Source organism: Sabethes cyaneus, chromosome 3 (genome assembly GCF_943734655.1).
Source record: "Sabethes cyaneus chromosome 3, idSabCyanKW18_F2, whole genome shotgun sequence".
Lineage (NCBI taxonomy): Eukaryota > Metazoa > Arthropoda > Insecta > Diptera > Culicidae > Sabethes > Sabethes cyaneus.
The window spans coordinates 10,685,488-10,711,151 of record NC_071355.1 but is presented as its reverse complement, the minus strand read 5'-3'; the positions used below and the strand labels follow the sequence as shown (position 1 = coordinate 10,711,151).

The window sequence follows — 25,664 nt, the reverse complement described above, 5'->3', positions numbered from 1 at the left end:
CACTTTTTACCTCCTTCTGTATCTCGTTTTTCGTTTTTAGTCTGTTCCGTTCTTCTTATTAGGCCATTACAAATATTTAAAAAAGTTTTTGTCCCTCCGGTGTTGGGCCACTGAAGGAGGATGGGCAAAAAAGCAAAAAGAATTTTTTAATCGAGCAAAAAAAATGAATTTTAGGCATTTTTACTTAAAGTTTAAACGTTGCTTTTAATAAATACGTTGTTATTTTTCATGCAAAAATCTACGAACAAAAAGACAAAAACGAAAGAGATTTTTTTTGGTCGAGTTTCGGAAATTCCACTGTTTGAACTTCTATTTTTATTTCGTGCTAGAAGCGTTAATTCAACTCGTACACTCATTTTTCGAGTTTTTCAGGCTATAGAGCCCACAGACAATTGAGTTTATATAAAAAAATTACTCACATCCTACAAATTATTGTTTTGCCCCCCCCCCATTTTTCAAGCCAATTTCCAAGGGGGGAGGGGGGGGGGGTGACAAAAACTTCGAAAATTATTTGCCTTATTATGGCCTTATTATGTCCTGCTTTTCCTCTCTTGCTGTCATGTTCTGTTCTTCTTTTCTGTCGTTTTAATTTCTTGCCTTAATTTCTGGTTTTTTCCTGTTTCCTCTTTTTCTGTTCTCGTTTGTTCATTTTCACACTCATGTATTTTCTCATTTTCTTTTTGTTTAGCTCTCATTTTCTTTCCGTTTTTTGCTCTTCTCTCGTTTTCCATTTTTTTTTCTGTCCCATGTTTCCTGTTTCATTGTTCCATTTTTCCGTATCGTATTCGATTTTTCTTGTTTTCAGACATGTTTTTTCTGCACGCTGTTTCATCTATTTTATCTGTTCCTTTTCCTTCTCTTTACTGTCCCGTTTTTGTTCTTTCGCAGAGTTCTGATTTTCCTTTGTTTCGTTTTTCCGAAGCAAAAAACGGGAGACTGGAGAGGAAAAGATCAAAAAACGAAAGAGAAAAGAAGAAAAATTACAGTAAAGAACGGAAACCCATAGAGAAAATGGAGAAAACGAGAAAGAAAATGAGGATGAGGATAAAGGGATGAAAAAGCCGGAAAAGAAATGGAAAATGGAAAAATAAAAAGAAGAAAAAGTGGAAAAACGGGACCGAAAACGAAAAAATGGGACAGAAAAAATCTAAACCGGAAAACAGAAAGAGTTAAACGAAAAAGTAAAACAACACGTGATAGGAAAGGAGAAAAAGCAGGAAAAAATAAGAGAAAGAACAGAACAGACGTAAAGATAAAAGTCGGACAGAAAGTGACAGAAACGAAACAGAATAAGAAAAAAGTGGGCCTGAGAATGAGGAAAACGAATGACAAAAGACGGAAAACGGAACAAAGGTAAAGCAGGACTCAGCAGGAAACGGCGAAAACGGGGCAGAAAAGAGAAAAGAATAGGCACAAAAAGAAAGCAGTGGACAGAAAAAAGAGGAAAGCAGAATAAAAAAGGCAAATGGAACTTGACATCAATTGGTTCTAAGTTGGATTTGAACCTAGACTTAAAGTACGACTCAAAATCAATGTTAAAATTTGACTTCAAGTCTTGAAATTGAACTAAAAATAGGAAACGAAATTGTAATTTAAAGTGGATTTAAATTGCACTTGAAATTGTATTTGGAATTGGACTTGAGGTAAAATTTGACTTTAAATCGGTGTTCAAATTTGGCATGAAATTAGAATTGAATTTAAACTAGAGATAGAGCAAATTACTTAAACTTAACTTAACTTTAGTTGAAACTTTAGTTTCAAACTGGACTTGAAACTGGAATTGATTAATTCACTAATCGCAAAAATAGTTGCCGAATTAATCAAAAACTGTGGACCTCTAGGTTACAAAAATCATTTTGTTTTCCTCAAAATTTTACAAAGAAGGTAGGGCACGTTCCCCAGCCTGGGCACGCCAGTGATATTCCAGACTCTGACAAAACTGTTTCATAATTTGGCAAAAATATTCATGAACAAAAAAGCTACGATCATTTTGGTGACTTTTGCTGTGAAGTAGAGCTTAGATGAATTAACTGAAGCTGTAGCTGAGCTGGCTTCCGCTTCCTCGAAAAACCTACCATCCCAGTTTTCTCTACAGAGCATCCGATACCCAGTAGATAATGTGTCTAAGGTATTTTGCAAAGTGACTGTCTTGAGGCCTGTAATGGAAACCACGCTGTTATCTGTAAGTTGTCTAATCGTGAATGAGTTTACAAGACGTGTCAAATCGCCAACGTAAAATTTACAAAAACAAGAGGATTAAGCATGTGCCCTGGGGAAGTGGGCTGCAGTGGGCTCGAAACGTTGGCGAAAAACCATGCGTGAAATACATGTTGATTTCGGACAATAAACTAAACAGGAGATTGTTTAAAATTGAAAAAAATCTTTGTCGGTGAAGTTTTCCCGAAAATGCCAATAGAAACTGAATCAAAAGCTCCCCTAATTTTCCAACAAGACAGAAGTTATTGGCTCTTTGTGAGCATACGCATAGCAACTGCATTTCTAGACTGGACAATCTAGAAAACTAATTTGTGAATGTATCCAAATTGGTCACGATCGGTGAAATATCAATACTCGGTTGATTACGTTTCGGCCTACTGTCTTTTATTCAGCCATCATCAGATACTATTGTTAACAGAAATAAAACAATTTTCACGCGAATTTCGGAATTTACACGGTTTTTTTTGCGCGAATTTCGGAATTCACCCGGTTTTTTTCACGCGAATTTCAGAATTTAAGCGAATGTGCTCAATTAGTCTATTTTTTCATGAAAAGTTGAAATCCACAAAGTTTTTTTACTCAAATTTTTGGTTTTTTTACGCGATTTTAATTTACGCGGAACGTATCACGTAAAAAGCGACTTGAGTGTATTTTAACAAACAAAATGACAAAACATATTTCTGTTAACAATCGTATCTGATCCTGATGATGGCTGAATAAAAGACAGTAGGCCGAAACGTAATCAACCAAGTTTTGATATTTCACCGATCGTAATCAATTTAAATACATTCACATAAGTGCACGGTGACTAAAATCAAATCATAGAAAAGTAATTTAGGTATTTGATAATAATTGATAAGGTATTTGAGACTCAAGTACTAATCGAGAAATTGTGGGTTGGAGTCCCACTGCCACAAACTAACCCAATATTTTTAGTCGCAAATCGAAACTTTCCCAGTATTCAGTCTAACATTTTTTGCACCAAACGCTCCTCTGCTTTAATTAAAATAGATTTGATAATAAACCATTCGATTCAATTTTATTTTCGAAAACAGAAACTGATGAAGCTGTAAGCGTAGGTGAAATACGTATCTGTCGTAAATAAAATTAATAGTGGAATTCAATCGAAAAAAGTTTTCTTTAAGTTAAAATCTTTTATTGACCAATTTCAGTGTCCTGTAGGCCCTTGATGGCCAGACTAAGGCAGCTGACTACACCTTCTCGGGTGAAATGTATACGGTATACTGTCGCGTATAGAGCTCATAAGCAGTTTACTTGCCACAAACTCGAGACCGAAACACGCAGTTTGATTGGCCGTGCCTTAGGAATTTCGGACGCGACTGAGTAATGTTTAGCCAGATACCTAGATATTTATAAAACATTGAAAGATTGAACTTTTGGTTCCCATTTAGGTCAAGTAAGATTTCTGCTAATGTTGATTGAAGTGTTCTAGAATGTATAAAATCATCTCGATAAGGGAAGGGGCGAATAAAGGTAAAGTGAACCGCTGAAGACTGGTAGGAGCAAAATATTCAAAATTTTAGTTAATTTTATCAATTCAGAAGGGCAAAAAACGTTTCGACGTTTTAACGTCGACATGATGGATCCGTATTATTACCCAGTATTAAATATATATCTATCTATGCAGGCAATATATATCTATGCAAGCGGCGGGGACAGCGGGGCACTTGGCAGCGGTCGGCTTCTGGGGTTTGACGACAGATTCCTGTTATAAATACTTCGCACAAGCTGTTTAGGGTCTCGAGGGTTGGAAGGCGGGTGCGACTCTATGGTTTAAAGCTTCTGTCGAGTACCGCGAACGCTCAGGTCGGGCTGCGGGCTCAATTTACTTTATAGACCTACGTTGGGGCCGTGCATAAACGCCAGGGGGATTGCAGATGATATTTTTTCCATGAGTCGAGCCTTGTTAAGTTGATAACCACTGATGGCCCGAGATTTGTGTTCCTCCTGGTTCATTTGTGTTTGTGTGTGTTGGAAAATTGATGACGACGGGTGCGCGGTTGAAGACAATCGGTGTTAAGCAGGACCATCGAGATGTCCACTTCTATTCTACACCATACAATATTTTACAAATTAGATCACTTTTCCTTTCATCATCATCATCATATTTAAAATATGACATCCCGCCCTTTGGCAGAGAGATCTCAGAGTCAGTTCGTGAAGTCCGCGCTGGGCCGGAACGACTCCGCCTGCGGGCATAACCGTGCCGGCTATGTTTGGCGTTCTACCTGTATTTTAGTTGGCGACACTGCCTATGTCGTCAGGTAGAATGGGCGTTTGGGATCTCTCTGATACTCTGATAATGACAATACAAAAGGGTTCGTCATAGAGTATAATACGCTATTAATCAACGAGCTGTTTGACCTAGAAAAAGAAAAAAGAATTGTTTTTACTAATGCAACGAGGGCGCATGGTGTTTTGTTTTTAACTGCGATAAAACGGATATTTCTAACAAGGAAAATCATAGAAAATCGGTTCTTTGCTTATTCCATTTTAGGACTGTAATAACAAATAAGTTCACTTTGTAAGTGATGCAACTCATCTTGCATCTATGAATGATTGAATATACATAATTGAAGTTGTTATAAAACACTTACAAAGGCACGCGACTCAAGATGATGTAGCATAATTTACAAAGAAAGCTGGCTATATAAGTACTTCAAGGATCAATTCCGGGTCCAATTTATTTGCTACATATTAAATTTAAACATTCAGAACTGCGTGAGTGAAATCAACAGCCAAATGACAATGTTGTCTCCTAACAGAATTCTTGACTAGATAAGAAAATATATTCGTGTAGTGTGTCATGTTTGAAAATGTTGCTTTAATTGTAGTTAAAAATCTTTGCTCCCAAAAAGTGTCAGCTGATGAAGTTTCAGCAAGCAATCATACTCGATTCAGGCAGCTGAAAAATTATGCATTAAATTTTCCTCCCTTGTCCTAGCGTCCTTCCTCGTCACGTAATGATTGTGCGGTAATGAGCATCCTTCACATTATGTTCGATTTTTTTTGCTCTACCCGTTTTTCAGTCCACCGATGCTGGCCCGATTACCGTAGTGTACCTTCGATCATATAGACTGATAGCGAAAAAAGAAGAAAAAAACTTTCGCGCAAATTGTACTGTCCGTGATCGCGCAAACCGCCTTTCTGGTCATGACCTACCCAACCCACAGTGCACCAGAGTCAGAGAGTCGGTAAAATATATACAAAACATGATTAAAGCTGAGAGCTTTTTAGCTTCTTCTTTCGCTGTTGTCGGGTGTCGCGCGGGGCACGTAGCTCCCGTATATACAGACTTGATTTCAATTTCCTCGCCAAGGTTCGCATTATTCCTTCCTTTCTTTTCGCTGCTGTCTAGAGTCTGCCATCCATAGCTGAGCTGTCACTGCCGCCGCACTCGCTCTAGCGTCATCTCATCCGTCTCCGCCACCACCGCCGCCGCCGCCGACCGGTTACTGTTTCTAAGCTTTGTCGTTGTTGTATAATTTTTTCTGTTATGTTCAACAGCCAGTTTCTTCGTTCGGAAAGAGCTCAATATTTACACTTAGATTAAATCTACACACGGGGAAACAAATATTTGCCTAGTCGTTCGACCGATGTCGTAGTCACTAAGATTTACGATTCGACGCTTAGGCCAGAGGCTGCAAATTTGTGCCATATTGGTTTTGATTATTGCTACGTGTAATATTTCTGCTAGTTTGAGTGAAATGTGCAATCATATGCGCCCTGGCTTTGATTGCATTGGCGAATATGATTTTGCATTTCTCAACAAAAGAACATAATTATAATGGTTGTCTTTGTTTTCTCTCCTCGATTCTGAACAGATTATTATGGAAAAGGCGAAAGCCTACATCAAGAACGAATTGCGTGGGGGCTCCTTGGCATCGCATCCGGAGCCCCCGCCAGCCAGTCAGCAACTACACCAAATTCAGCCTCAACTCGACCAGCAGCAGCAGCACCACCACCATCAACAGCAACCTCATGAGCTGCAGCAGTGCATGCGCCAATCACCAGCGGATGATCCTTCTAATATTTGCTACGTTTGCGGCGCCCGTGGTGCCCTCGATCAGTTCTATCTCCGTGTCCGGCCGAACCCGGAACGCCCAAATGAACCTTACTTTCCGTTGCTTGAAACGCACATCCCACCCAACGGTGTTCCACAGTGGACGCCCGCTCAGGTAGGGGTACGCTCGTGCAATCTCTGCTTCACCACGTTTGCCCGACAGTGGGACTACCACGAACGAGAGGGAAAACCCATTTCGCAGAGATTGTACTGGCTGAAACGAACCGATGGCAAGAACTACATTGGAGCGGAAATGTCCACCCAGGGTGAGTATGCCACCCAAGTGCTCGGACTGAACCCGGAACAGACGGTTGGGTCGGGCCGTTCGCTGACACCCCAGTCGCAACACATGAGCTCTTATGGTAGAATCGAAAGTCCTAATAGCTTAGCACGGCCTAGGTCACAGGACCATCCCGCTGCAGCCGGTACTGGTCTACCCGCGCAGTTTGTCGTAGTTAGGCATGATAGTCCAATTCGGTCCAGTTCGCGGAACGAATCACCGCAGAGCAAAGCCGAAGTTTACCATCCAACAAAGAGATACATCGAAAATCACATCAACAGTAGCGGAAGCTACAGTCAACAAGGATCGCGGCCTTCCAGTCGAAACGAAAAGAGTGTCACGCCGAGGCCTATGTCCCGGGAGAATCCCTCGCCCGTGGCAGCAACTACGTCAGCACCCCCAACAGCCGCTCAGCCTGCGACGGCTTCTCCGGTGCTAGCAGGGAGGTTTGATGGTATGAAATTGTCTTCATTCGCCCACCACAAGCTGAAAATTGGCAACTATGCCAACTCACTAGCGGCGGCAGTTTCCACTACTGCTGCTGCCACTGCCGGTACAACCAACGTCGATAACAAATCGTCTTCGTCCACATCGTCCTCCTTGAACCGCTTGGACGAGGCAGAAGGCGCACTAGATTTGCGAAATTCTGCCCTCGGACCGGTTCCGGGTACCGGTACGGACATACTGGACTTGTCGATGCCGGATAAAAATTCGATGACGGAAGTGTGCTACGTGTGTGGTGACGAGCAGCGCAGGGGCAGTTTGGTGGAGATTTCCACCGCAAAAGCGAAGGACACCAAGGATCAGGAGAAGCCGTACTTTCCTATCTTCGACGAGACGCACGCCAGGTAAATAGCACCGCACGCTGCATCTCCTGCTAGCTGTGCTAATAAAATTTTATTACATTTTAGGCCTGCCCGGTCTCGACCGAAGGATCCCAAAGGAATGGTGCAAGCTTGTAAAACATGCTACCAGTATCTGATCAACCAGTGGCAAACGTTTAACGTAAGTGTGACTATGTTCATTCGTTCGGGGGGCTGTAGACTGTAATTTGATACTCCTTATCCGTTTTAGTTTATATTATTTTCGTATATTATATTCCGTGAGATTTCTCTTTACGACGACTTGATTGTATTTATATTGTTGTTTATATCAAGAATTGTACATTTCGGTTATAATCTAATCGAGTACCCTCTCCTTACAAGTTCATTGGCTCTGGCGGGAATGCGGGTTGTAAAAAGCCGACTCATAATACACTCAAAAATATCAAACGATGTTCGCTAGCTTTGCTTGTCTGCCGCGGCGGATGTTTTTTAAAGCAGTAGCCGTTCACGCAGCTGTTTAATGATAGAATCACAGCAGTGCGAACTTTGTACAATCACAAAGACTTGATGTAATAATGGGCAGCTAGATTTCGAAATGGTTTCGTATTTTTATGGTACCTACAACACGTTTTTTTTTAATACATCCATGCCGGCTATGCAAAAAGCACTGATAAATTGTTCTGGTCGGGAGCGATTGTAAAGAAAGGGAGATGGAAAAACATTTTATGCCTAGCAGCACAATTGGACCAAAATAAAATTGTCAGAAAAATTTTCGGATAGATCGGCCCTCTTACTACTCTTACTCTTACGGCTTACTATACTCTTAATAGTACTATTCTGAATGGTATGTTGCGCTGCCTTAGGGCAACATGATGTCGGTAACATTGATTTTATCAATTTTGAGAATTGGGAGGCAGCGTGTATAACGTGACTGCCGCAGGTTACAAACTATTGACCTTTCGGTGGGTGTACCCTAGAATCTCCCCCTTTTTACATTCGAAATTTGAATTAACATCCTCTCGTTTTACGTCCAAAATCGGGATTAACGTCCTCTTGGTTTACATCCAAAATTGGAATTAACGTCCGCTTGTTTTACGTCTCCCCAATAGTGGACGTAAAACGAAACTTAAGTGTCCCTCACTAGACATACGGACGTTAGGCATAATATGCGAAAGGCAGGATGGACGTCATGCGTGATTTGCACCAACTATCTGCTGTTGGCTTGCAAGAGAGCCAATCCACTCCATCATCCAGCCTTCCACATTTATGATATCAATAATATGATATTAAGATGAAATGTGGTATATATGGGCAAAAATAGAACAATCTCACCAGCAGTCCTTCATATGGGATAGAGTTGTGTCCATTGAGGTTCCATAAGCGCTTCTAATAATTAATTTAATTTTTTCATTCTGGTATCCATGTGCAGTACTAAAACTCGTTTTGGCCAAAGTTTTTACTATATAGCAGGAGATGCTTCATAAGCTAAAACGAAAAAAAATATTAAAATAACATATATTAGGCCTACCTATTAGCAAGGCCGTGGGGCTCCGCCGTCCGCCCAAAACCGTGATTTTGAGATCAGGCAACCGGGAACCACCCAGCATCGCACCTCCTAGCTTGGCTACTCAATAGAGGATTACCAGGTATGGCCGCTAGGTAGGGGCTTGGGATAGCTAGAGCTATATTGGATGCTCCTTATTTGCCTTCCCCATTTCATACCCAATCTAGCCGGTAATGCCTCAGCGCCAAAAACGAAATTTTTTACCGATTCAGAATGACGTTTGTTGGTTTTCATACTAATCGCTTCATAAAAGATGTCCCATTTGCGTGGTCATCATAACGTAGTTTTTCAATTTATAGATTGGGAAAATGAACGAAAAGTCTAGGTCGAGTTTCTCTACACATTTTCTGTGTGAGCTCTCTACACCTCAGATACGGGCGACAATTGGGCACGCCTCCTGTTTACTGTGATTTCGATTAATTCCCTCTAAGTCCAATTTAATCTCACACTAACGCAGAAAATTCTTGAAGACATCCTGGAAAATAACGATTTCTTAAATCATTTTTCTTCTCAACGGCCAGGCCAACTACGGAGCATGTACCGCAGAGAGAATTCCAAGGAATCAAGTGGAACTTGAAATATTATCCAATTTCATTAAATTCCTTGAAGTTAAGGGAAAGGAAGAAAGCGTGAACCTCCCGTACCAAACGCTTTCCATACAGATAATGATTTATTTACAGTCGTTGGGAATATCTTTTCTAATAAAGGTTAAGTGATACTCCGGACCTTCTGGGATGAACTAATGGCATTTAGAGCAGAATCCAAGCTCCAATTGGTCAAGGATATTATCAAAATTATGAGTTTAAATAATAGAACACTTGAAAATAAAGTCGTGTGGTTCAATGGTTGCCTAAAACCTAGATTACTGTGAATACTTAGCCCAAAGTACTAGATTACTGTGAATACTTAGCTGTTAAAAGTTAAGTTACAAGATGACTGAGTTCGATAAAATAGTATGCTTATTGCAATTTTAATCCCAGACTATCTCGTTAAGCATTTTCAAGAGTTTAGTTGAAGCGACAACAACTACCGTAACAGTCAGTTATTGTACTGCCGATGATTTGGTAACGTTTGTCGTCTTCATCGCAAGTTTCTAACCATTCTGCAGAATAAAAACTTCGTATTGTATAATCTCTAAAAAATGGAGAAGAAATTTCCTTCTGACAGGCTTGATTCAAAGTATGTCAAAGTATGAAATGCTCAGTTTTTATTGGCTTTGCATCGCGAAAAAAACTTGCATCCGAACAACATTTACAAATCATTCAATTTCATTATCAAAATCTGTGCTCTGTGAAAAATGTGCTTTGCAAACTTGGCAGCATTTTGAGATTGTCATCATCGGCCTAGCCGTCCTCAATAATAAAGACTAAGAAGCACTCTGTACCTGCAAAATTGCTAAGTCTGTTTTGAGAAGTGACTGGTCATGGGTTCAAAACTTAGTGGAACCGGGCCATTCGATATCAATTGGTTTTAGTACGGGCTTATTGTCAAGTCCCTCCACATTCTTCCCTGGCATGGAATTGTGCATTTTCAACAATGATCTCTCCAATCTTGCCAGGCACGTATAGCACGAGTGCTGCCATCAACCTTATAAATGAAATTCAAAGTGTATTGGTATCAAAACTTCAATATGACATAAGAATAAGAATGAGAAGGCCCGTTAATGAAAATATTAAAGAGCAGAGAGCCTAATATTGAGCCTTGTGGCACACTAAATCTCACGGTGAACTGGCAGCTTGAAGATTTTCCAATTTAGGTTGTGCGCGATTTCGCAAAATTTCATGTTTACCGGAATTCAACGATATCGTACGAAACTTACCTGAGATTGCTAGATCACCATTAACTACAGTGGCGTCTCGGAAAAGTTAACCCTCAGAAAAGTTAATGGTTCGGAAAAGTTAAGCGAAGATCCTCATGCAACGCTCTAAAAAGTTTATTTTTACCTTAATTTTTCTGGGCATAGGAATGTATTGATTATCCAAGCGTGTTTTGCTTGTATGCTTATTTTTTATTTTTCCGGTTTATTGTCGCCTTTACACAGTTTCACGCCGAGTCGCATCCTAGCAGGGATTAAAATCAACTCTTGTATCGGACAGTTGCAACTATAATTAGATAATTAGATACGGGCACATAGTCACTTCACGATTTTTAATAACACGCTGATAAAGCTGATTTTAAATGTAAAAGAAGGAACAGAAAAATCATCTCGTTTCACATTTTAGAAAACTGTGATAAAATTAGATATACATAAACATAATAGATTTTTACTCTCATATGCATAAATAGACACCGAAGGAGAACCTCCCAATCAGTCTTGTGGCTGTCCGAGGTCCGAGGTTACATTGTAATTTATAGCTAAGGGAACTAACCGCGATTTTTGTAATTAGTAATTAAGCGACATATAACGATCTTTCAAGGGAGGTTGATGCCTGAGATTCAGACAAGAGTTATTTGAAATCTATCTCCATCTTGGCATTTCTCCTTACCGCAAAAAAAAAAAAAATTTGACTAGTTTGAAGTGTTTCCGTAAAAAATACGTGAAGTTTTAACGTGTGCCACTTCGTTATGCGTTCGAATTTAAAAAAAAAGATGAGATATTTTCTTATACATTTTCATGTCATTTCGGAATGTTTCATCTAAGATTATCTAAGTCTCCAAATTATCCATATTTTTATTATTTCTATAACATCTATCTATCTCTTATACAGGGTGTTACGTAGCTTAGTGCAGATAGAGGACCATATTTGACGAAAAAATCCTTCTACGTATATGCTCAAATTTCCATCGTTACAGAATTATTAAACATTCTTAGTTTTCGGTTCTGTTTGCTTTAAATTAGCTCTAATACCAGAACTATCATAGCTAGCTCAATTCTGTTACATTCATTCGAAACCTGAGAACTTTTCCTATAAAAAAGTGCTCTTAAACCTCCTACTTAATGTAATTCAGTAACTTTTTAGAAGCAAAAAGTTTTGAAATGAGTGTTTCTCAAGGTTTTTTTCAAGTTTTTCCTAAAAAGGTGTAGTAAAACTGATTGCTTTTATTTACCAATTTGAAGCTCTGGCACCGTTCTACAATTCGTTCTTTAACGTGAAATGCCTATCTCTGTTAGTTTCGTTGCAATTTCATTTTAAACGTATCGTGTATGTGTGTTAAATTAGTATCTGCAAACTGCAAGAATGCATACATCACGCATAGCACACTAGATTACCGCGTGCGATGAATACAATCTGACACGTACAGTTCCCCCACAATTATGGACCATTTAAGCAGAAGTGTCATTTTAAAACATTCAATTGTAGCGCATACTATTGTTTAAAAGCAGTTTATAAATGTTTTTAGTTACAGAAATATGTAATCTTTCAGTTGATTCAGTTATTAAACCCATTTAGTGCAAGTTATACACGGAAATTAAGCTTATATTATGACTGATCAAATACACAATTATGGATCACTTTTGGAAGCGGTCACAATTATGAAACAATTTTCATCATATTATGGATCAAAATAAAAATGGACTTTTTGTAGCGAGTTCACTCAATGAACTTTATTCAAATCATGTAATAACATAAAAATAATATGTTTCAAATCGTATGAAAGACCTTCTGTGGCTTTTGGTCTGTCTTTAGATGCCTGCCGTCCTTCTTCGAAGACACCTACCGATCAGCCTTTGGAAATGCTTTCCGCGATTTCACGACTGAATTTTTGTCCTGGAAAAAGAATCTTAGGCTCACCAGCTACGTTGGCTCCGAAAAGACTAGTATAGGATGAAGTTTTCTTTTCTCCGAATTGTTATTAACGATGTAGGTACAGTGGATCTCGGAAAAGTTAATCGATGCAAGAGATTAATTTAATCGCTGCTATGATGCGACTCTGTATGAAACAGTGGAAAGGTGACAATAAACCAAAAAAATTAAAAATAAACAAGAAAATCGCGCGTATGCGATCGATAGCTCTAAAAACCAGTAAATTCAAACTCTCTAAAAAGTTAAGGAAAAAATTAACATTTTAGATTGTTGCATGAGAGCTAACATTTGCTTAAGGGGACATGAACGACTAAAATTTTTGAGAAAATCATTATATATAATCATTATAAAATGTCAGATTTTGATTCTACAGTCTTTTCCGCTTATTTTGATACTAAATTTGTAACGATCCGGCTAAATAAAACACCGCTCCTGGAAAACTACGATGTTCAAACTTTATGTACCTTTTTCTCAGAAATTACACAACGTATTGGAACAAACTTTTTTTTTGTTTTATGGGTAGTAGCTTGGTAAAGACTTTTATAACTTTCAAGGTTTGTAAACGTAACGCAGCCAGAGAACAAAACGAATTTTATTCCGCTGAAGTTGTTCAACGCTTATGTGTATGATCGTTTTTCGGCCACTTTCCGTGGCCGGATCATTACAAAATTAGTATCAAAATAAGCGAAAAAGACTGCAGAATCAAAATCTGAAATAAAAAATAATGATTTTTTCAATAATTTTAGTCGTTCATGTCCCCTTAACTTTTGCGATGAATCGTTGCATAAGTACCATCATAGCGTTTTACTGCCTTACGTAGCTTTCCTGTCCTGCGTAATTCAAAAACAGCATTTTCCAAAAACTAAGCTCTGTGCAGCTTTCGATTCTGCTTAAAAAATGTTTGTAATAGGTGCTAAACTGTTTAAGTTTGTAAAAATTACATTGAAATCAAAGTGATCCATAATTGTGAAAAATTACCTTGTTTTGGTCCCTATTATGGATCACTTTGAAAATTACTTATTTTTACAGGAAAATCATTGGTAACCACCAATATTTCGTTGAATCGTAAAGAACTTAGCTTAATCTTTATGTACGAGACATTTTTTGCTCGAAAATTGATGATTATGTCACATAGCAACCTTATGAATGAGGAACGTACTGCTTATGCTGATTGAAAAAACGGCATACATTTTGATAGATTCTCGATAACAACTTTGTACGCTCATTGGAAAAGCATCAATGTCGGGATTTAAAGGATGTTTTATGTGTTAAAAGCTAGTTAATAGGGTATATTTTGTTGCAAAAATGCTTCATACCTTAAAACAGTTTGTTTAGCTGAGTTATTTAACTTGAAACACAAAAGTGATCCATAATTGTGGGTGATCCATAATTGTGGAGGGAGTGTATGTAAAACAACAATGTTTTCCATAAACTTATGGTTCGTCTCCACTTTTGCTTGCTTAATTCTGCAAAACTCAAGCCACTTCGCAGGCAGCAGCTTTTGAACTTGTAGGGTGGTAAGGATGCACACACGCTCCACACCTCTAGGGTGACATGGGGCTGTACCGCAATTAGCTTGTCTTGAGATCATTTTCCACGAATTTTATGGTCAATCGCTATGGATGCCACTTGCTGATGATGCATCCCACGAAGCCTCATTAAAAACAATTTTGCTTCTCGGAAGCGATGGTGCATTCTCGTAGCCATCCCTGAATTGAAATCATGCAATCGTTTTCAGAAACGTCCCAGAGGCACCCGAGAAGTCTGTTTCGTTATTGTTTTCCATAAGCGTCAGACTATGTCCGTCGCACGCGGCGATAGTGTGCTATGAGTGATGTATGAGTTCGTGCAGTTTTCACATACTAATTTAGCACCCAAAACCATCATACATCATCTTGACATAAGGGTATCAGTACGGAGGGCTGACAAAAAAGTGGAGGAGGGGTTCTTATCAAGGGGGAGAGTGCCAAATAAGTAAGAGGGGCTACGTATCTCTTTCATTTAGACCAATTGCAGTTGCGCAAGAGGTTGGGAGTCAAAAAGGTGGGGAGGAAGGGTTAGAGTGGATGTGGTAAGGGCCCCCCAGGAGGAATATTAAAAAGGGTTTATTTTTCTTCAGTTATAAGGATTTTCAGAGAGCAAAAAGTTGCATAAGTGGCTACGTGACAGAAGGGGAAGCTGACTTGGTGTTGGTAGCGCAGGGGTTGTCAGTCCCTAACAAGTGGTATGAGGAGGTCCAAATAAGTAAAAGGGTTAGGTTGCATTTAAATCGATCACAGTTTTAGAGAAAAGAGGGGGGGGGGAGGTTCTACCGAGGAGATGGAAAAAAGCTTGGTTTCGGTTTCGTTATAGAGATTTTCATAAAGCAATTAGATGCATAACTAGCTACGTACATGACAGAAGCGGGGCTGACTGCGATGGAGCCTACAGGGGAAAGACAAACGTGAGAATGAATGTGTGTTACGCTCTAACTCCAGAACGCCTGTACGGTTCTGCATCAAACCTGGGGCAAAAAATAAGGAGGCGGTCTCTTACAAGTGGAGAAGATGGATAAAGAGGTGCGTTAGGAACGATAACAGTTGTACAAGCAGCTGGATGACAAGAGGAGTTTTCTGAAGGGGGGAAATAGGATGGCAATTGACAAGGGGGAGGTTCAAAAACTGTAAAAAAGGTTTTGTGTCGATTTGTAGGGGTTATCGAAAAGATTCATTAGTGGCTGGGGGATACTAGGAAGGGGAGCTAACAAAGGGCAGACATATTCAAATGAAGAAAAGGTGTTTAGCTTCTTGCATGATGAGAATTTTCATTACAATAACAGATGTACATGTGGCTGAGAGAGGGGCCCCGAGTAAGATCAGCTAGTTTTTAATATTATGAAGAGACATCTTGACTTGTGACGATTTATGTCGTTCATTCGGGGATTATGAGGCTATAAGCAACACGACAAAATCTATACCTATAAAAATGGATTTCTGTCTGTCTGTCCCTATGTTCCTTATAGAATCGAAAACTACTGAACCGATCGGCGTGAAAATTTGCATTTAGGGGTTTTTGGGGCCAGGGAAGGTTCTCTCGATGGCAAAAAACCCCTCCCCCCCACTAAGAGGGGGGGGGAGGCTCCCATACAAATCTATGCCTATAAAAGTGGATTTCTGCCTGCCCTATGTTTCTTATAGAATCGAAAACTACTGAACCGATCGGAGTGAAAATTTGCATGTAGAAGTTTGTGGTGCCAGGGAAAGTTCTTATGATGGTTAGAGATCCCTCCCCCCACTAAGAGGGGGGGCTCCCATACAAATCTATACCTATAAAAATAGATTTCTGTCTGTCTGCCCGCATGTTCCTTATAGAATCGAAAACTACTGAACCGATCGGCGTGAAAATTTGCATGTAGGGGTTTTTGGGGCCAGGAAAGGTTCTTATGATGGTTAGAGGGGGGGGGGGCTTATGATGGTTAGAGGGGGGGGGGGGAACTCCTCAGAAACTTGCAAAACTCGAGATTGTGATAATGGTCATCCGAGATTCAGGATTTATGTACAACACAGTTTAGTTTGTGGCCTTACGAAGTTTGTCGGGACAGCTAGTTTACAAAAAAAAAATAATATTTTGAAGAATTTTGAAGATGTTATTATCGCAATCATCATTATAATGATATTTTTATCGGTCCCATTCTGTTAAATTTATTGCACAGTATAGGAAACCAACGAAAATATTCTTATTACACTGGTCAACAAGGGTATTATGATCGGAGTCATAATGGTAATTAACCGTCAAAGGATGTTTTTTTACATTAAATTTTGATTTTGCAAAAAATGGATGGAAAAGAAAATTACATTTTCAAATTAATAAATTCATGCACACATTTTGCTAAATCTGTTCGTTTAACCTAAATGTGGAGTGCGCACAATTAGGAACCATGCGTTGAATTAGGCGCACTGACGACGTTCCAGCACCTTGCGGATCAAATTTGACGCAATAAAACGACACTCCTTCAAATTCAAGTAGAAGATTCGATTGCCTTACCCAGTAAAGGAGTCATCTTTACTGAGAAATAGAAATTCTCGAAATAATAAAAGCAAGAAATTCAGTGTGTTAGTAAGAGGTATTTTGGGCATTTCCCCTTCTGAAGTATGGTCAACGCAATGTGATTTTAATGCGTAGAGACTGGAATTGCCTGCGACGTAAGGAAGAACCTGGCAATTCACAAACATTTGATAAGGGTCTGTGCTTTTGATAAGGGCACTCAATCACGTTCGTAAAATGTGACCTTAACTTCGCTACTAATTTGGGTTCGATTTCAAATTTTCCAACATTCCTCTAGGCCAGTGTTGTTCATAATTGGAAAGAATAGCGCAGTGGAATTATCTGGTTCTTTCGCTTCTAATCAATTCGGCTCGTAAATTATAGATTGACGACAACACAAAGTTTTGTTCGAACGTTTTTGTTTGCAACCCACTATCGACCGGTTACTAATTTGACGAAATTAGCAATCGCGAAAATTCGTTCCGTTCAAAGTCATCCGAATTCCGCCGTCAGCGTGATCCACTGGCAGCCGCAGGCTTTAGACGGCAGCGCTAGCGTGAACTTGACGCGGGCGATAAGGTTGGAAATCGTACGGCGCTGATTGGTTCAGCAAGCAGCCGGCAATCCGCGGTAGATGTTTGCGTAGGGTAGGCAGGCCACAGATGTGTGGCAGTCGAGTCGAGTCGAATCGGGTCCGACTGCTCGCAGAAACAGTTAAGCTCCTTTCGTTCGCGGCAGCGTCCGTCAGTGTTGTTTTGAACTTCGTCGCGCGTGTGTGCACAAATTATATTTCGCAGTCACGACGTCTAAAAGTTGAAAACAAGTAACGTACTGCTGTTGATTTCGCACGGACACCGTTTTTTCGCGTGTAATCATCAGACGGCGCCGAAAGTTTGTGTGAAAGACATCTCTGAATTAGACAACGCAGAACAGTTTGTCAATCGCAATAACAGTGGATCTTAACAATGACCTTGGTATGAAATAAGCCATATTTTAGCTTTTATCTCTGCCCGCCATAGACGTGCGATGCAAATGAGTGGGTACTTTGGTCGGTTCATATAACCGGATTCTAGCAGCGAATTTAAATAACTGGTTCCATCTGGCGAAGAAGTCAGTTACAGAAAAAAAGTAAAGAAAAAAGACGCAACTCACGTTTCGTTTTCTGGTTTCGAATGATTGAAGTCGCTGGAGAATATTTTTTTGCTGTTCTGTTCGCGCCCAGCAATCGCGAGTGTGTGACACGTACGATTGTGCTTAAATTAGATCATTGTGCAACAAAAAAAACCGTCATGCGAATCATTCGTTGCGCCGTGCAGTGATACGATTTTTTTTATTATACCTGTCTGCGTCTCGGTTTGCCCACGCCTGGACTGACGGCGTTAGATAATGGAATATTTGCTCGGATCGTTTCAGTGCTGAAAAATGAAGAAGGTGAACTTGATAATGAATTCCAAGCAATCCGGATAATACTGCCACGGGTTGGACCCGTTGCTACGAGTCACACTTTCGGTGGAACTCGGCTTTAATGTTTCTCAACAGCATGACAAGTGATGCGCGCCTTATCAACGTGAGTTTCCGTGCCTTGTCGGTCCAATGCTGATGACTTGATGCGATACCCTGATAGGACCTATTGGCCCTAACCGACGAGGTTATCGCGCCCCATCCGTCCGTTTATTTTTATTTCTATAAAAGAGCAAGAAACGTGTAGCTTCAACGAAAACAGCTGTTTTGATCATTGGTTGTGCAACGTGGACGGAAAACTTTCGTCAGGAATGATGCAAGGATTCGCCAGGTGGAATCAGGCGTGGTATGCCGGAATTCTTTGTAGTCCGGTAAGGTCGCTAATTCCGTTCAGTTCAGTTGAATCATTCCCCGGTGTGCTGTAATGATAACAGATTTTGACTGGAAAAAAATGGTGAAAACAAAGAGGGTGGTCATGTGGTAGCAGGTTATCTATGTCCTCGGCCTTCTGACTCTCTCCCTGTCTGTCTGTCTGTCTTCTTCGCTTCCACAGAATAGCTCAAAACAAATGTTTGATTAATCACTTGGAATGTACACATATGACAGCGGTCGTGCGAACGAGTTTCCAGTGGGAAACGAAAAGATTTGTTTATTCATTCGATTGGCGTGTGATACTTGATAACTGTTGAAGCAAGCATGACAAAGCTGCTGTAGTAGTGATTAGCTTCTGTTTAGCGGTCACACATTCGCGCCATACTGTTATCCAGCAGAATATGGCGGTGGCGGCAGTTCACTGATATTTGCTTATCAAAAAAGTGGATACATTGTTCCAGCGAGTTCGAGATGGAATGCTATCACCGAGATTAGATAATAAATCTTCATTTACAAGGCATGTCTTAGCCTGCGTTAAAGTGTGTGAGAGAGAGTTCAGAAGGCACTATGTTGGTTTATTGATACATATTCCAAAATCCATACCCATGTTCGAAGTGCTAGGAACCGCGTTGTAAATAGCAACACAAAACAGTTTTTCGCTTCCCTGGCTAGCGGCAAAGAATCTCGAAAGGTAGGGATCATTTTCTTACGGTCTTTTTGAGATTAATGTGAAATTATTTTAGCCTCACAGTTGGTTTCGAGAAACGACACTGGATCAACAAGTCAGTCGTCGCATGTTCGAGAAAAAACGGCACTATAGGCAATAGGATCGTAGCACTGGGAAAGTTACACATGAGCAACAAAGTTCATGTAGATGAAATCTACATGGACGCAAAAGTCGCTTTTGATTCCGTTAAACACACTATTCCGTTATGCCAGTTGGGCAAACTCAAATTCTGCAAACCCATCAGGCGTTCCACAGAGTGGTAATCTGGGATCACTACTCTTCGTAATTCGAATCCGACATTTAGTGATGAATCCAAAATAACATTTTTCGAGCGTATTCAGCTCGATTTCGGCTAGACCAAAACAAGTGAAAAATGCCCTTCGTAACGTCCCATGTAATATAATGTCTCAATTTTTCTGACCAGGATGTACTTAAAGCTGTGAAAAAGTTGAAACTGTCTACATCAACTGATCTAGACGGTATTCCTGCTATTGTGCTAAAAGGGTGTGCGACTCAAGCAACATTTCCTGATTATTGAAAAAAAAAAACGGTTATGTTTTCTGTGTTCAAAAAAAGAAACAAACACGACATAATAAATTATCGAGGAATAACTTCTCTCTCCACTGGATCAAAAGTATTCGAAACTCTAATTGGGAATGTTCTTCAACGTGAGTTTAAATCATACATCTCCGTGGGTCAGCATGGCTATCTTGGTAGATCTACAACCACAAACTTGCTTCAGTTTACATCTCATTGCATTCAAAATATGGCTTGCAAGTGGACACTATTTATACTGACTTGAATGCTGTAAGCACTTCATCCTTTTGGTTGAAATTCTGAACTTCTTGGTGCTTCAATACATTTTACTGAGTGGCTGTAATCTTACCTTATTGACCGCTACCGTCTAGTGTTCCTCAAGGCAGTAACCTAGGACCGCTGCTGTTCTCACTATTTTTAATGACGTCTACTTCATTATCCCGTTTGACTTTAAGCTCGTTTATGCTGACGATCTGAAACAATTTCTTGCCGTACAAACTATGACGAACTGCACTGAGCTGCAACGGTTGCTGGACTCTTTTTCTAACCGGTGCTTGCACAATTTACTGACTATTAGTGTATAAGCTCGGCTTTATTAGGGTTTTTTCTAATTTCCGTCGTAATAAGTAAAGCCATTCTAATTTTCATCATTTGTTGGATGGATTTAATGAATACTCCAAAAGTTCTTGTGTTGATTTGACTAAACCACACTTACCTTTCGATCCGTGAACTTGGAAATCACAGAAAAGCGACTATTAAGGGGGCATAGTACTTTTTCAATTTAAAAAAATCGAAATTTTTTTTATTGATTATTTCGAAAGATTAACATTTTGACCATATGTGTTTCAAGTCATTTCGATGAATTCCAAAAATTGGCAAAGTTACAGCTATTTGTACCGCGCATGTCTGGAGCGATTACACAGTGAATAAAAACTTCAGCGTCGTTTTTCTCGAAACCAGGTTTTGAAAGTCGGTACCATAAATATCTCAAGAACGACTCAAGCAATTCTCATCATTCTTTTTTTGTTTCAAAGCCAACAAAATTATCTAGTGTTTGACCCATCCTTTTTTTGATATTACAATTTTTGTATTTTTTAGAAATGTTTAAAGTCAATTTTTTCGACTAAAAACCTTACTTTTATGTTTGAATGTCCGCCATTTTGTTATGCGTTCGAATTTAAAAAAAAGGATGGGTCAAACACGAGATAATTTAATATACTTTCATGTCGTTTTGGAATTTTTCAATTCGGATAAGCCCACCAGCTCCAATCCATGGTACCGCAAATCATGTTTTTTTCGAATGATCATGTTCAAGGAGCCGTAAGGGAGAGGGGAAGAAGTTCACATATGCAAACAAAATTGTAAATATTAGTATAAAGTACAATGTTTAGGATGCAAAAAACCCGAATCGATTCGCTTTTCGCGTTATCGAGAAAAAAATATTTGAAATGAGGCAAAAAATATGGCGTAAAAAGTATTATGCCCCCTTAAAGCATACTATTGAAATTACGCAACTGACTTTATTTCTAAAATTCGTCGTACCGTTTTAAAATCCGTCCATCAAAATTTTTCATCGTCCGAACTAAAAATCACAACAATGTTTACGAAGCTAACGCGCATGTATTTGTGTAGGACGGCATGACAAATGTTATTCTACAAAATTTCTGCAGGTCAGGTAAGTTTTCCTGGCTGTAGAATAACGACAATGCCTAGCGTGAATTATTTTCATTTATGAATGACGGAAATTAACACGATTAGTCGGCATTGTCTTCTTCGTCGCACAAAAAAACGTTAGAAATTTGGCTGGTAGGACTTCTTTAATGATAAAAAGCATTTAAATAGATCTCAGCTCACTTTGATTGATCGCGTATGATTGACAACTAACTAAAATATTAGGGAATAACTAGTTTTGCATTGTGTGTCATAAAAATGCTGACATTTTTAATAATTTGTGTTGGATAGGACGGGAATAGGCAATTTCGACGATGTAGCAACATACCCTATAAGAATTTCTAGAGAATTCATTGACTCGCTTTACGTGCGCACGTTATACGTTTCACTTGTCCGCTCCATTTTGGAGACTTCAGCTGTAGTATGGAGTACCCGTATTGAAATTTGGGCCAATCAGATTGAAGCAGTACCAGCTAGATTCATACGTTATGCCATCAGGCCTCTGCTGCCTTGGTGTAATCCAAACCAATTGCCAGCTTATATTGACCGTTGTCAACTGCTAGAAACTGACACACTAGCAAAAAGACAAGGTATTTCTAAAGCCGTTGCTGTTGGAAAAGTGTGTTGACGGGAGAAATAGCTGCTCCAAATATTCTATCAAAAATCAAATCTTTCAAGACTAATAGCGCATGAATCGATTTGGTCATCTCTGAGAAACGTTCGATTAATTGACATCTGGTCAACAAACATTTTTAAGTAAAACTTTTCATCTACTTTCTCCTTTCTAATGAAACTAAGCATATAAGTTCACTGTAACAAGACCATTTATTTGATGCGTTTATTTGGTCGTCTTGTTCCTACCGGATTTTAGGCAAACACCATCTTTGCAGGCCAGTTGTTCGGTATTCTTGTAACATGCCCTGCCCATCGTATCCGTCCAGCTTTAGCCACCTTCTGGATACTGGGTTCGCCATTGAGCTGTGCGAGTTCATGATTCAACCTCCGCCTCCATACTCCGTTCTCCTGTACGCCGCCGAAGATCGTTGTTAGCATTCGTTTTTCGTAAACTCCGAGCGCAGGTCCTCCTCGAGCATTGTCCATGTGTCATGCCTGTAGAGAACAACCGGTCTAATGAGTGTCTTGTACAGGGTACACTTTGTACGGGGCTTAGTCTGCTCGACCGCAATTGCTTGTGAAGCCCATAGTAAGCACGACTTCCGGTGATAATACGCCTTCAAATCTCACGGCTATTATCATGGTCCACCGTTACTAGTGAGCCAATGTAGACAAATGTTCTGCCGATAATATCCATGTCATCGGCAAAGCAGACAAATTGACTAGATTTGATGAAGATCGTGCCCCGCGTGTTGATATCCTTTCGGTTCATAACACCTTTCAGCTCTATGTTGAACAGCACGTATGAGAGACCATCACCTTGACGAAGCCCTCTGTGTGATTCGAATGAACTTGATAATCCACCTGAAATGCGAACACAGCACTGTGTTGGATGTACTTCTTAGCTGGGGTAGCTGTTCTCGTACATGATTTTCCATAGCTCTTTCCGGTCGATGGTATCATATGCGGCTTTGAAGTTAACGAACAAATGATGCGTGAGAATTCTGTATTCACGGCTCTTTTGGAGGATCTGCCGCGATGTAAATATTTGATCCGTTGTAGAACGACCTCCGACGAAGTCGGCTTGGTAAGTTCCCACAAGTCCGTTTGCAATTGGTAATAGTCGACGGAAAATGATTTGGGACAGCACTTTGTAGGCGGGCGGCATTGAGAACGGTGATCGCTTGATAGTTCTCACAGTTCAACTTGCCGCCTTTTTTATATATCGGGCATTTAACGGTTCCGGTAACTGGTCCGTATCCCAAATTCTAACAATTAGCCGTTGCATACAAACGGCCAGCTTTTCTGGTCTCATCTTAATAAGCTCCTCTCCGATGACGTCGACAAATGATTTTTTTTTCGATCGGTACTCTTCTCGGCTACAATTTTCAAGCCATTACTTACTTTGCTTTACTTTTCCGGCGACAATCCGCTTATCGAATCCATGCCGAATTCAGGAGCCGTCTCCACATTACTCGGTCTTGGGCTGCCACTCTCCAGTCGCCCCTAACACCCGATGTTCTAGCATCCTCGTCAACAGCGCTCATTCAACGGGTACGGGGTCTGCCTCGAAGTCGTCGGCCTCTCTCGGGTTCTCTGCTAAATATTGTTTTCGCTGGTCTCTCATCCGGCATTCTTGCCACATGGCCAGTCCATTGTAGCCTGCCGTATTTTAGTCGCTTCACAATATCCGCATCTTTGTACACTTGGTATATTTCATGATTCATGCGCCTGCACCATATTCGTTCGTCTAATATGCCACCAAGAATTGATCGTGCTTCAAACCAACTAACGTCACAAACGAGTCCGATGTCTCACCCGCTATCCTGGCGCTTGATTTTGAACCATCAAGGATAGCACGTATCATCTTAATCAGTATTGTTGGAAAACCATGTTCAAGCATAATCTGACACAGCTCGTTTCGTTTAACTGAATCGTACGCCGCCTTGAAGTCTATAAACAAATAATGAGTCTGCAAGTTGAATTCCCGGAATTTATTTTCAAGCCATTATTGGTTGGCAAATAAACAAACCAAAGGAATACCAATGAGATATTCTCTTTCAGCTTTTTAGTGCGCGTGTTTCATAGCGAACAATAATTAAAAGAAAGCTGAAGAGTAATTCTCGTTTAAATGGGGCCGTTTCTTAAGAATTTTTTTCAGCTTTCCAATTGTGAGATTAAAATTCAATAAAATAGAGTCCAATATGGCGACCAAATCCAAGATAGCCGCCATACTTTTTTCGTTTCGTTTATTCTTTCTCTTTACAAAACCGTGTAGTTTCCTGTTTGTTTCATAGAAAATTCAAGAGATATTGCAATAATTATACCCTTGACATCACCCTTGAAAAATTACGGGTTTTTGCGCAACAGCTGATGATGGTGTTTTTACGATTCGGCATCACTGTGCAGCCTTCCTTGGTACTAAATTTTGCATGGGTTTATTCTCGGACCTCTCTACATCTATTTTCCGTACTAAATTCTACATTTACGAATAATTAACTTGCTAGTCGAGGCTATTTATAAGAATGGTACTGGTTCGAGATGCGAATGAAGCCTGTTATCCAAGGGCAAATTATAACTAGTTTCCGCACTTCCTGGCTATAGGAGAGCGAGATTGGTTGAAAACTAGTAAAAAGCTAGAACGGTCAAAGGGTTGTAAACACCGGTATTTACTAAAGCATGGATAATACACAATTTGCACGCTATAGCGGTACAGAACACCTACAAACACCAGGGTGATATTACAATAAAGTAAAAAACTGGTCGCAGTGTTAAAGTCCAAAAAAAGCATTAAGGTGTTTTAACACTGAAAAAGGGGGCTCCGTAGCCGTAAAGTTGTCGAGTCTACTTTGATAAGTGGTCGTAGGTTTGAATCTTAGTAGAATCAGGACATTCGATGTCAAGTGACTTTAGCATGGGTTTATTCTCAGGTCCCTCATACTCATTACCCCTCCTTCATGCTGAATTCTATATGACGTCCATAGAAGCAAAAAGTTCAAAAAGTCGCTCTTATAGTTAAATGTACTGGTCAGCCTCACCAGGGATGGCTGTAGTTGAAGACAATACTGGCTTTGAGGAGCAAGCTGGATAAAGTAGATCTAGCATTAAAATGCTGCTAAAGATGTTTTCAGCAAACAAAACTTTATAAATCTGCATGGAAGTTTCAAGAGTAGAGAAATTACATAAATAAAAATGGTCCCAAGTGACTGCCCTGCGGTACAGCTAGGTGTATTTGCAAACGGAAATGTTGCATTCGAGCAAAGCTTCGTCTGCAAAGCTTTATCGGACAAATGCGAGCGTAACCATATGACAAACTGGTACAAACCACCCAATTGTAGGATTTTATCAAGTAGTATCGCACGCAGCAATGATTGATGCGGTTGGAGGCAACTTTTAAGTCAGTGCGTATTGCGTCCACTTGAATTTTACGTTGTGGTAACGGAGTGGCCAGCAACGAATGCAACTCGAAATAGTTATTAATTTTAATCTAGTTTTATTGAGAGAAAAAAAATGTTTTAAATTATGACTAATCACCTCATAACC

General features: G+C 39.9%; 1 protein-coding gene across 3 annotated transcripts in view; it reads left to right on the top strand.

Moving 5' to 3' along the window:
* LOC128744432 (uncharacterized) overlaps positions 1 to 25,664 on the top strand; it is a 185,777-nt gene that overhangs the window by 43,167 nt on the left and 116,946 nt on the right. For 2 of the 3 annotated variants that reach the window (XM_053841450.1, XM_053841449.1), the window contains exons 3-4: positions 6,063 to 7,429; positions 7,493 to 7,586. In XM_053841450.1, coding sequence (XP_053697425.1) covers positions 6,069 to 7,429; positions 7,493 to 7,586 — 1,455 coding nt within the window. In that variant the 5' untranslated portion in view covers positions 6,063 to 6,068. Of the gene's footprint in view, positions 1 to 6,062; positions 7,430 to 7,492; positions 7,587 to 17,556; positions 17,713 to 25,664 lie in introns of those variants that run through there. The other variant, XM_053841451.1, reaches the window with a different exon arrangement.